The sequence below is a fragment of the Scyliorhinus torazame genome, chromosome 17, assembly GCF_047496885.1.
Source record: "Scyliorhinus torazame isolate Kashiwa2021f chromosome 17, sScyTor2.1, whole genome shotgun sequence".
Classification (NCBI taxonomy): Eukaryota; Metazoa; Chordata; class Chondrichthyes; order Carcharhiniformes; family Scyliorhinidae; genus Scyliorhinus; species Scyliorhinus torazame.
This window is the reverse complement of record NC_092723.1, coordinates 130,071,152-130,083,587: the sequence shown is the minus strand read 5'-3', so window position 1 is coordinate 130,083,587 and position 12,436 is coordinate 130,071,152. Positions and strand designations below refer to the sequence as shown.

General features: G+C 46.3%; 1 protein-coding gene and 1 pseudogene across 2 annotated transcripts in view; one reads left to right on the top strand and one right to left on the bottom strand.

The window, feature by feature from the left end:
• Window positions 1-9,909, top strand: part of gaa2 (alpha glucosidase 2) — a 118,788-nt gene extending 108,879 nt beyond the window's left edge. For both annotated transcript variants that reach the window (XM_072481025.1, XM_072481023.1), the window contains exons 17-20: window positions 581-679; window positions 2,011-2,175; window positions 8,474-8,620; window positions 9,191-9,909. In XM_072481025.1, the coding sequence (XP_072337126.1) occupies window positions 581-679; window positions 2,011-2,175; window positions 8,474-8,620; window positions 9,191-9,253 (474 nt within the window). In that variant the 3' untranslated portion in view covers window positions 9,254-9,909. The remainder of the gene's footprint in view (window positions 1-580; window positions 680-2,010; window positions 2,176-8,473; window positions 8,621-9,190) is intronic.
• LOC140394142 (ADP-ribose pyrophosphatase, mitochondrial-like) overlaps window positions 3,315-12,436 on the bottom strand; it is a 28,076-nt pseudogene continuing 18,954 nt past the window's right edge.

Here is a 12,436-nt window from a genome sequence, read left to right as displayed (position 1 = left end):
TATTTGTCCCTCAGCCATCAGACTGCAAAAAAATATAAAATACAACAATTTCTTGCATTCATCACACAAAGATGATAGAAACAGAAATTATTAATTATTTCAAACGGAAATTGGGTTGGCCTTTGAGGGAAATAAACTTGGAGAGCTACGAGAATAAGAGTGGAGAAATGGGACTGATTGGATTGCTCCAGAGAGCCAGCGTGGACTTGATGGGCTGAATGGCCACCTTCTGTGCTGGAATGACCCCAAGGCAGTACAGCACTCCATTACCTCTGTACGGTAGCATGGACTGTGTGCTCAATTCTCTACAATGGAACTTAAACCCAGGACCTACTGTCACGGAGGTACGGGCTCTGTCAACTGAACCACAGCTCACACAATAGTCGGTTGACTCTTCATCCAGGGACAATCTTTTCAACTTCACCAGCCAGAAATTTTTATTTTTACCCCCATTATCCAATCTCCCCTGAAGTATGGGCATTGAGTCTTGTACCCATGTACAAAACTGTCCAGATGTTGGGGGGGACTGTGTTGACTTCTGTCTCAATCACCTTCTCAGTAACTTTCTCTTTGCCAACAGGGTTCAGCCTTCAGTAGCACGGGAGAATATGTCAAACTTGCTGCTCCTCTGGACACCATCAACCTTCACCTTCGAGAGGGAGCAATCATCCCCACACAGGTACCTCATAGCAACCCACCACAGTGCTTTCACTTTCGTACTTAGTTTTCTCGTTTTTTTTTCTGTGCCACTGCATTTCCCCAGGCAATGACCCTTTCCAACAAGAGAGAATCCAACCTACTTCTCGCGATATGGCATTACCATCACAGAATTCCCCATCACCAACATGCTGGGAGTTATCATTGGCCAAAGAGAGGGGCAGCATGGTGGCGCAGTGGTTAACACTGCTGCCTCACTGTGCCGAGGGCCCGGTTTCGATCCCGGCCCCGGGTCGCAGTCCGTATAGGGTTTGCGCATTCTCCCCATGTCTGCGTTGGTCTCACCCACACAGCCCAAAGATGTGCAGGGTAGATGGATTGGCCCCGCTAAATTGCCCCTTAATTAGGAAAAACAAAGAACTCAGTTCGGATCAGTACCAGTCATTTCCAAGTTATGCTGTTTTTCCCCTTTTGGGCCATGTCAGTGGCATACAATGAACAAATGAAAATAAATTCTATCTCATTCAAAATTTATACCTTTTTTATCCTATAATCGAGGCTGACACTCCAATTTGGTACTGGGAAAATGCAGCACAGTTGGCCGTACCATTATTTGAAACGAGGCTCTACGTCTCCTTACGTGTAGACGTACAAGATCCCTTAGCACTACTTTGAAGAAGTGCAGGAGATTTCTGCTCATGTTCTAACAACCTAGGTGGCGCAGTGGTTAGCACTGCTGCCTCATGGCACCAAGGGCCCGGGTTCGATCTCGGCCCCAGATCACTGTCCGTGTGGAGTTTGCATGTTCTCTCTGTGTCTCACCCCCACAACCCAAAAGATTGCAGGGTACGTGGGTTGGCCACACTAACTTGCCCCTTAGTTGGAAAAAGAAATTGGGTACTTTAAATTTTTTAAAAAAGTTCTGACAACCCTTAGTCCTCAAGCAGAATCACTATGGACAATAGATTATCTGGTTGTTGTCGCATTGCTGTTTGTGAGAATTTTCTCTGTGCAAGCTATCAGTCACAATTTCTACATTACAATAGCAACTGCACTTCATAAATTACTCCATTGCCTGTAAAGCAATTTGCAATGTCCTGAAGTTTGAAAGGTGCTAATAGTTCTTTTTCCTTTACCAATTATATGGATTCATGGAGCTGGTAGTCTTGGCAGTTCTCCATTGAAACAGAATGAAGTCATTCAGCCCCTTCGAGCCTGCTCTGCCATTTCATTAGATCATGGCTAATTTGTATTTCAACTCCATTTACCCACCTTAGGTCCATATTCCTAGATACTTAGCCGACAAAGTTCTCTCCATTCCCAGGTTGACGCTCTGCCTCTCTTTCTGAACAGGAACCTGCCACAACAATCTGGGTGAGCAGCGGCAACCCTCTTCACCTGTTTGTGGCTCTGTCCCAGAATGCAACAGCAAAGGGCTGTCTCTTTTGGGATGACGGAGAGAGCCTGGATACTTATGAGAGGAACGATTACACTTATGTGGAATTTTCTGTGGACAAGGTATGATCCTGAACCTAAAATTCCCTAATTCAGGAGAGGCTTTCATTCAAGGGAGGATCGACTGCTGCTGGAACATTAACTGATATTTCCAACATATTTTAGTCAGGGGGGGGGCGGGGAGGGAAGAGGAGGAGGAGGATATTCATTCCTTTCAATCTGATCGACCATTCAATTGGATCATGCAGATCACCACCTTGACGGAGGTTGAGAGGCGACCTAATAGAGGCCTACAAGGTTATGAGTGGCATGGACAGAGTGGATAGTCAGATGCTCTTTTCTCGGTTCAGAGAATCAAGTACGAGGCGACATAGGTTTAAAGTGCGTGGGGAAAAGTTTAGAACAGATGTTCGAGGCAGGTTTTTTTACACAGAGGTTGGTAAATATATGGAACGCGCTGCCGATGGGAGGTGGTGGGACCAGGTATGATATTGGCATTCAAGGGGCATCCAGACAAATATATGATTAGGGTGGGAATGGAAGGATACGGATTCCGTAAGTGCATACGGTTTTAGTTTAGGTAGGTACCATGGTCGGCGCAGGCTCGGAGGGCCCAAGGACCTGTTTCTGTGCTGTATTATTTTTTCTTTTGACTCCATTTACGTGCACAAACGCATTTAAAGGGAACTAGAGGAGGGGGAAAGTAATAAAAGGATATGCCTATGGAATTAGACCAAGTAAGGTAACATTGCTACCTCACGGCGCCGGTTCCAGGTTCGATCCTGGCTCTGGGTCACTGTCCGTGTGGAGTTTGCACATTCTCCCCATGTTTGCGTAGGTTTCAGTCCCACAACACAAAGATGTGCAGGGTAGGTGGATTGGCCACGCTAAATTGCCCCTTGGAAAAATGAATTGGGTGCACTAAATTTATTTAAAAAAAGAATAAGTAAGGTATGACGAGGTCCATTTGCAGCATAAACACCAGTATAGTGATGGCCTGTTTCTGTTCTGAAAATTCTATATATTTAAGTTTTTGAATGGTATCCCTTGATACTTTTACACATCAAACAAAATCTATTCTTCTGTCTTGAAATTCCAATTAACCGCAAACACCCACATCCTTTTAAGGAGAGAATTCCAGATTTCTATGACCTTTTTTGGGGGTAAAATGCTTCCTGACTTCCTCAACGCTGGGCTCTGTATTTTTCTTCAAGTATATTTATTCGGATTTTACATTTTTGCAAGCAATACTACAAAATTACAAAACAAATACATCACAATGAGCAAAGAGAATAACGGCACAACATAAATGAATACGGAGGGGAACAGGGGAGGACATTATAACCGACTCGATACAATCATTGGACATATCTAGATACCTCTATAAACCCCAGAGACCAAGGGAGAAACAGGATAAAGCCATGAAAGCATGGTAAAATGGTGCATACCCTCCCACGATACATCTGCTCGCAATTATTATGAGAGTTCAGGATAACATTGTCCGTGCCATGTTCAGGCACGCACAATATACATCTCCCTCAACTCTAGCAGCACCAAAGGCAGCAATGACACACCACAGCCTCCTCTCCTTGGATACCAACCCCATCTGCACGCAAGCAGGAACCAATTACGGATTCTTTCTATCCACGCTTACAAACAAAAATAAGAAAATACCCGTAAATCCCGGTTCTGCAGGGGAGTTATGTATATATCACACAAAGCAACTTAATCCCAGTCTCAGGCCCGGTACAGAACTAACATCATTCCATTATTTGTACAGAGAGTACCAGAAACAACATGTTCGGATTTTGATCAAACCTTCAGGGCCTCCCAAGAAAAACAGAGTGGAAAAAGAACTAGAGCTACCGGAAGTAAATCATAGGATGACCAAGGATCAGGGCCCAGCCCTGGTTCGATATTTCCATGGCACACGCTGACCATCAGTAAGGAAGAGAACAAGCTGCTCATTCAACCAATAAAGCTTTCTACCCAACAGGGGGGGCAACAGGATGTCAACCAAAATACAGGTTTCAGCTCAACCCCAGGCCCAGTGGCAATACCCAGCCTCTCCAGACGTCCCCAATAGGCACCTTCAAGAAGGGACATCCCAAGCTCCAGGGGGAACAGAATACCAGCCAGAGCATCGGACCTTGCCTAGCCCAGGACCTCCCGATACACAGGACTCAAAACCCCAGGACCTCCAGTGCATCCCCACACCCCAGATGGACCTGCACCTCTCCAACCACCCCCATTTATACTGAAAGGAAAAAGGGATGATTAGGCCAGCCCCCAGCTGGGAAGCCCTATCACCAAAAAGAAGAATCATCAAGGCACCCAACAATTAGATGCCCTGGGAAGGGTGGGGGGGTGAGGCAAGGGAGGGAAGGAGGTGGGGGGAGATTCCCTCCTCTCTGATACAATCAGGGGAACCTCCCTTGAACCACCAGACGAGGGTTACCTGGATGAAGAGAGGAAGAAGAAATAAAGAACAAAAACCCTCCGGGAAGAACGCCCAAACTGATCGAAAGATATCAACCATCCCCCAGCACTGTCTGTCACCACAGGAAGGATACAAAGAACAATCTCTCAAATAGACCATCCAAGGGTAAACCAAATCCACCTCAGCGTGCGCCACCTCTCATATCTTCCCATTCTAATAGCTCTTTTTAAAAAAAGACCCAGAGGTAAAACTCTAACGTCAAGGAAGTGTCAGTAGGAACCCAGTCCTCCCCAGGATACATAATCTGCACAGGTCATCAAAGAAAAAAGTCAAAAGAAAGACTTGCTATGGTTAGCTCCAACACAGGAGGGGTGCTATCCTCAATTTCAGTTTGGACTTAATTATCTTTATCAACCACCACCACCATCCACCCATCACCCCACTTTGGCTCCACTCATCTTCATTATAAACGAGATAAAGGGTGTCAAAAAGATGCTCCCTTCTCATAACCACAAGGAATATCACCCATAATGTACAGATCACATTTCGCATGACTCAATATGATTTTTGCTGGAACAGGGTGAGCGGCGACACTTACGCTCATGCTCACACATTGCATACCCTTGCAGGAGAAAAAACGTCAGGCTGGAGTCTCCAGCCGTGTGTTTCTTAGTGGCGCTTCGTTCGCTGGCAGCGGGATTCTCTACTACTGCTGCTTGTCAATGGGATTTTCCATTGAAGCCCCCCCATGCTGCTGGGAAACCCATGGGTAGGGGTGCGCTGCCGGCGGGAAAAGAGTATCCAAATAACAACATAATCACAGGGGAGTAACGTCCACGATTGGAGAAGAAATACAGGATAATGACAAATCATGTTGCTCGAGATGACTGCGCCAACACAAAATCAATGAACACTCCTCTGGATCTCTCAAGGATTCCAACGAACGGGCAGCATGGTGGCGCAGTAGTTAACACTGAGGACCCAGGTTCGATCCTGGCCCTGGGTCACTGTCCATACGGAGTTTGCATAGTCTCTTTGTGTCTGTGGGTCTCACCTCCACAACCCAAAAAGATGTGTAGGGTAGGTGAATTGACCATGGTAAATTGTCCCTTAATTGGAAATAAAATGAATTGGGCACTCTTTATTTAAAAAAAGGATTCCAACAAACGATACACCTTCACCTCCACCATGCCGCTGCTCTGGCACCCAAGCAACCCATAAACCTAGGCCCCAGACTGGGGGGGGGGGGGGGGGGGTGCGGTTGACTTGACTTGCTCAGCTATTTCCAACCCCTGACGACAAGTATAGAGGATAGGATAATATAGGGTCAGTGGGCCCAACTACCACCAGGCCTCGAAGATCGGATACATAGTGCTCCATCAGACCTGATGCACCCAGCCTCCAATCTTCAAACTCGACGGAATCTCGCCTCCCACCCTCACCTCGGGACCTGCACCACAGAGCTTGGATCCTCATCCTGAGAAACATTCTCAATGGTGACCATCATCCAGATGCACAGAGCACCACTGAGGCGACAGCCCGCTCACCATCAACAATGCCACTTTAAACTGGGCCCCACCCCAGCCTACTCCAACCACCGCAGTCAAATGAAGATTTTCTACAATTTATCTCTGCTTCTCTTCACAAAATGCTGATCGGGATCCTCCAAGGACCTAGAACATGATATATATCCCAAGAAAAGACAAATATAAAATGTGCACCAAGATAAAATAAACGATTACAAGATGAGCAGAGCCAGAGCTCACGAAAAGGCATCCACTCCTGCACTCTCGTCATGTGACCACCCCGGGCTCTGCATTTAAGATTGTGCCTCCTCTGGTGCCTGTCACACACCCCATCAACAACTCCTCCTGCAGCACGGTGGTGCAATGGTTAGCACTGCTGCCTCATGATGGCAGCATTGTGGCTAGCGCAATTGCTTCACAGCTCCAGGGTCCCAGGTTCGATTCCGGCTTGGGTCACTGTCTGTGTGGAGTCTGCACATCCTCCCCGTGTGTGCGTGGGTTTCCTCCGGGTGCTCCGGTTTCCTCCCACAGTCAAAAGATGTGCAGGTTAGGTGGGTTGGTCATGATAAATTGCCCTTAGTGTTGGGTGGGGTTACTGGGTTATGGTGATAGGGTGGGGGTGTTAACCTTGGGTAGGGTGCTCTTTCCAAGAGCCGGTGCAGACTCGATGGGCCGAATGGCCTCCTTCTGCACTGTAAATTCTATGATAATCTATGATGATGCTGAGGACCCGGGTTCGAATCCCGGCCCTGGGTCACTGTCCGTGTGGAGTTTGCATTCTTCCCGTGTCTGCGTGGGTTTCACCCCCCCCCCCCCCCCCCCCCCCAACCCAAAGATGTGCATGTTAGGTGGATTGGCCACGCTAAATTGTCCCTTAATTGGGGAAAAAAATAATTGGGTACTCTAAATTCTTTTTAAAAAGCACTGATTGGACATATTCTGCGATGTCATCATATGCCCTCCAACTGGCCCTTACTCTCCAGCAATTGGCTGCCTGGCCCATCAATTACCCGCAACTCTGACCAGTTCACAGTCAAATGGGGAATGACTATCTTCCACTACCCTATTGCTGATTATGATGTCAGTAAAACAGCTTTCTTTCCCTATCTTTGATATTTAAACAGCTAATGAACAAAAGCTTTCAATAAGAATGAAAACATGGGGCCGTTTAGCACTGGGCTAAGTCGCTGGCTTTGAAAGCAGACCAGGCCAGCAGCACGGTTCAATTCCCGTACCAGCCTCCCCGAACAGGCGCCGGAATGTGGCGACTAGGGGCTTTTCACAGTAACTTCATTTGAAGCCTACTTGTGACAATAAGCGATTTTCATTTTTAATCCGTTTGTGATTTTTCTCCTGGGTGTTTGCTCAAAACAGTGTCCTGGAAATTTGTTGCCAATTCCTTGGGATCCCAGGGCAACCCTGGAATGGACGCTAGCCAGGCAAAACCTTAAGGGGAGAGCTTTTGAAGGCACACAAGTGAAACAAGGGTGTCCCAATGGTGTGTCCTGAATCTTTGGTTTGAGGCCGTACATTTTTACTAGACAATTATTTGGGCTAGGATTCTCCCTTCTAGAGGTTAAGTGATCCTGCCAGAGGAGAAACGCTACTGATCTCTGCAGGCCCTAGGTGCCAGCCTGGATAAGTGCTAAGTGCTTTCACTTCCTCTTTTTGTCAGCAGGAACCACTTGGCTCCTTTTGATGTGGTGAGAAGTTTCAATCAGAGCAAGGGTTTTTCTAAGCTGGTCAGCTGCAAGTCAAGGTAATTGAGATGCATTCAAGCATGAAGGGAAAGCTAAAATAGATAAACCCCCGGCCTAAGCAGCTGCCTTTGGACCAATAAACTGTCAATAGCTGACTAGTGAAATGCATTGTGTGAAATTGAATGAAAGATTTGTTTTTCAAAGGCTGTCAAGGGATTCGAAGTCCTTTGATGTGTACTTTGCTTTGGAGGAGGCCTCTGATACTTGTAACAGGTGCTGCTTGAAACACTTTTGTCTGAGGAAGCAGATGTTAGGGAAAGGTAAGTAATAATGCAGTGATTTTTCACTCTACTGCCTGGGCTGCTCTTCAGCTTTCCAACAGGGGTGACTGATGGGGCGGGGTGGTTGGTCATCCTAATGTGTGTATGCTGGGGGGGGGGGGGGGGGGGAGATGACCCTTTATTCCCTTGGTGGGGGAAAGGAATCAGGGCATTGGAACAGGTTCAGCGCCCAGAGCCGAACCAGTTTTTCCCTTGGCGCTCCATTCTGGGAGAATCTACCCCCAATGTCCTTTTTTGCTGGATCAACATGGTGACCCCTGACTGCCCAGGATAGCAGTTTTGCTATTGCACCTCTATCCCTTGAATTATGTGCCCTCAAATTAAACCTCTTGATGTGTTGTGTGTTAACTCTAGAACAAACTGATCTCCAAAGTGGTACACGTCAACATTGAGGCTACTTACATCAAGATGAACACCGTAAGCGTGTATGGTGTCCTGTTCAGACCATCGAAGGTTATCGTAAATCAGGGGCTTGTTTCATTTTCCTACTCTTCAAACCAGGTGAGACTGGATATACCAGGATTTCACCACCAGTTATTCTTTCAAAAGTCTGTAACCCTCCCTTCTTCTATCAGTCCCTATCTCCATTACATCCAACTTGTTACCCCTTTGCTCTGTCTCCACTCAATCTCTGCCATCCTACCTTTGTCACCCCCCACCTTTTTATCCCCTTCCTCTGTTCTTGCCCCAAACTGGTCACCCCCCTCCTCTGACACCCCCTTCATTTGTTGTCTCCTACCTCTGTTGCACCTTTCATCTGTCGCCCCCCGAACCTGTTGACGCCAAACCCTGTCACTGTCAACATGTTGCCTCCCCCCCAGCTCCCTCCCATTGCACCCCTGTCCTAATGTCTCCACCTTTGTCAGAATTTGTCTAATAATGTCCCAATGAAGCACCTTGGGCCATTTTACTCATAATCCAGGTGATGTGACTGGTGCCTATACACGGCATTGTTCAATTGCAGATCCTGTATTCATAATTCTTTGGAACACCTGAAACGGTTATCAATTAAATGATGCTTGTTAAAGCCCTGTTGTGACTGAATATATTGTTGTGCTCATCTCCTTGCAGGTTCTGATTGTCAATAATCTACATCTCCCCCTCGATAAAGGGTTCCACATCTCATGGTCATGAGTCTGCGATCAAACATCAGACTGAGGATTCATCCTGCTGTGGAGTGCAGACTCTTGCTTGTCTCCCGTCTGAATCAATACAGAACCTTCTGAAAATACACAGCAGGCAGTAGAGGACAGAAAGCATGGGTGGGCTTACCCTTCCTTGAAGAAGTCCATACTTCCAAAACTCACGAACAAATTTGTATCTATAGCATAATTCATCAGGACGTCCTAAAATGTTTTACAAGCCAGTGAGTCTTAAAAAAACTATTTTTAATATTTACACGTTGTCTGGCCTGCTGTGTCATTCCAGAATCTGTGGTTTTTATATCAGATATCCCTTCTTTGTAGTTTAGCCTGTTTTTTTAGCCTTACCTCTTCATTTCCCTTTCCCACCAACTTGGTGCTCAATTTAAATGCATGCTGCTTGGCAGAGCTGATAAGTTTGCGGACTATGATGTTAATGCGTAAAGTGAGGCTTCCACGCAGATACAGCTTGTACTGCAAGTGAGGATAAATCAAGTTGTTCATCCCTTGTCCTTATCCAAGCTCATTTCCCGGCAAAAAACACCGTGAGTATAAACACTGGATCGTAAGGGAAAAGAATCTCTATTGTGTAATTTTTTAAAAAAGATATGAAAAAAAGAATAAAGTGGATGCACTAAATTATTTTAACTTTGGTTCATGTTTCCCTGTCTACTTAATAAAACTTGCAGGGCTATGGGATGTAGTAGTAATTGGATAGCTCTTTCAAACACCCAGCACAGCCATGATGGGCTGAATGGCCTCTTTCTGCTCTGTGTGATTCATAATAAATCCCCAATTTTGGATTGTGTTGCTACCCTATGTTCTCATTGGGTTTATTGAAGGCTGTGCACAAACAGGTTTGAAATTGTACAAGTGTTTGGTCAGATAAGACAAAGTCGAGCACATGTTCTTGAAAAGATAATTTTGTTAACTCTCCACCTCCCAAACCCCCTCACCCCTGCCCGCACCCATTTTCTTCATTCTTTGTAGACTTCACTTTGAGACAATGTCCCTTGGACCACCTCATTCACCATTCCTTGCTACCAGTGGGCACCCCACAGCTCAGTAACTCTCTTCAGGAAGTGGGAGTGCGTTGCGTAGAGCTGCAGCTTCTGGTCAATGTCAGACCACTGGACATGCCCAGCATCATCACCCGACTGAAGATCCAGCTGTCCTACACTGTCCCCTGAAAAGAGAGGCAAAATATTAGTACCAGAATTATTAATGGATTCTTCGCCACTGGTTCTTAGAAAGGAAAAGAAAATGTATTTCTGCAGTACCTTCACCATCTCAGGACATCACAAAGCAGCTTACAGCCAATGAAAGAGTGTCGTCCTTGTTTGAATATTGGAAATCCACCCCCCTCCATCTCACTCTTCTCCTCACCCATTCTCACCTCAATCTCTCCTCTTATGTACCTGTGTCATCATGGAAATTTGTTGCCACAGTCTCCACCCAGGCGTTGTCGGTGTTCCGAGGATCATCCACGTATCCTGCAAACACCTGGATTATAAAGTTAGGAAACAAATCAGGTGAACATGTGTACACTGCACTGGACTAGACTAATCCAGGTTTCCTGACAATAGTTCACATGTAACTGGTGTTCACCCTCTTTCCTGGCATTAAACAGGAGCCTCTATACCCCTGAACTTCCACTCCCGGACCCACCCCACTCCTCATGTCCTCCATCCCACCCCAGCTCCAGTCCTCCATCCCATCCCAGCTCCAGCCCCAGAGAGTGAGGTTTGGATAAGTGACATCAAAGAATTCTCTCTACTTGCTCACCTCTTTGGCTTTCTCGTTACTGAAAATGCTTTGAAACAGTCTCCTTAAGCGATCCTTCTCGGGTTTGGAGGCAGTCAGAGAATCAAGCGCTTCTTCCCCAAACTCGCGTTTCAGGGTCACTGACACGAGTTCACCATTATCCACCATTCCCTGCCATGAGAGGGAGAGATAATTAAAACCGCTTGCCCTTCAATGCTGTGGGGAACTGGGCTCAGAAAGACGAGCTCCTTAAAGACATCTCTCCCTGTAATCTGCTCAGCGGAAAATTAAATGGAATCCTTAAAGTGTGACCGACATATCCACACCAGTTTTAATCTACACCAAGAAGAATAGCAGGACAAGTGCTCATGGGGGGCAAAGTGGAGCCACCAGATTCACTCCTTCCTGCTTTATAAGTTAGAGGCTCCAGATGTGAGAGAAAAACAGATAATCCAGAGATGCTGCCCAGAGACATGGAGCTGGGTGAAGGCAGCAATGGGCCCTCTGCAACTGAATGACCAAATTGTTGAGACCTTGGGCTCGAGATACTTGTGATCCTGCACCTTAGCAACACCAGCCACTTGCATTTATATATCACATACAATGCAGAAAAATACCCTGAGGTGCTTAATGTTCGTGTCAGGAGTAGAAATTAGACTGGGAAGAAATGAGGTGATGTTGGGGAACAAAGTTTGGAAATGAAATGAAATTTGCTTATTGTCACAAGTAGGCATCAAATGAAGTTACTGTGAAAAGCCCCTAGTCGCCTGTTCGGGGAGGCTGGTATGGGAATTGAACTGTGCTGCTGGCTTGCCTTGGTCTGCTTTCAAAGCCAGTGATTTAGCCCTGTGCTAAACAGCCCCTAGTGCTGGTGCAGTATCAGAGTTATCTAGTGTCAACTGTTTGTTTTTATTCAAAAAGATTTAGAGTACCCAATTCATTTTTTTCAATTAAGGGGCAATTTAGCTTGGGCAATCCACCTAACCTGCACATCTTTAGGTTGTGGGGGCGAAACCCACGCAGACACGGGGAGAATGTGCAAACTCAACACAGACAGTGACCTAGGGCCAGGATCGAACCCGGGACCTCGGGGCCGTGAGGCAGCACCTTGCTGCCCCGTCAACTCTGTTTTTAATGCATTCCACATGACCCGAGTAGGTATGTCAACCCACCTGCCTACAGGAATTAAACATTAACCTCCTGGACTCTGCTGTGAGAGAACACGGGGGGGGGGAAAGAAAAATCATAGTGTTTATTGTATTTAAAATATTTGAACATTTTATTATATGAAACCTAATAATATTGCATATGGAGAAAAGATTGTTTGACGGAGTCATGAATCTTTCCATCACGTAATGAAGAGTCTATTCACTTTTCAACTGGCTTCGGAAAGTTGGGTCGCCATGACAGT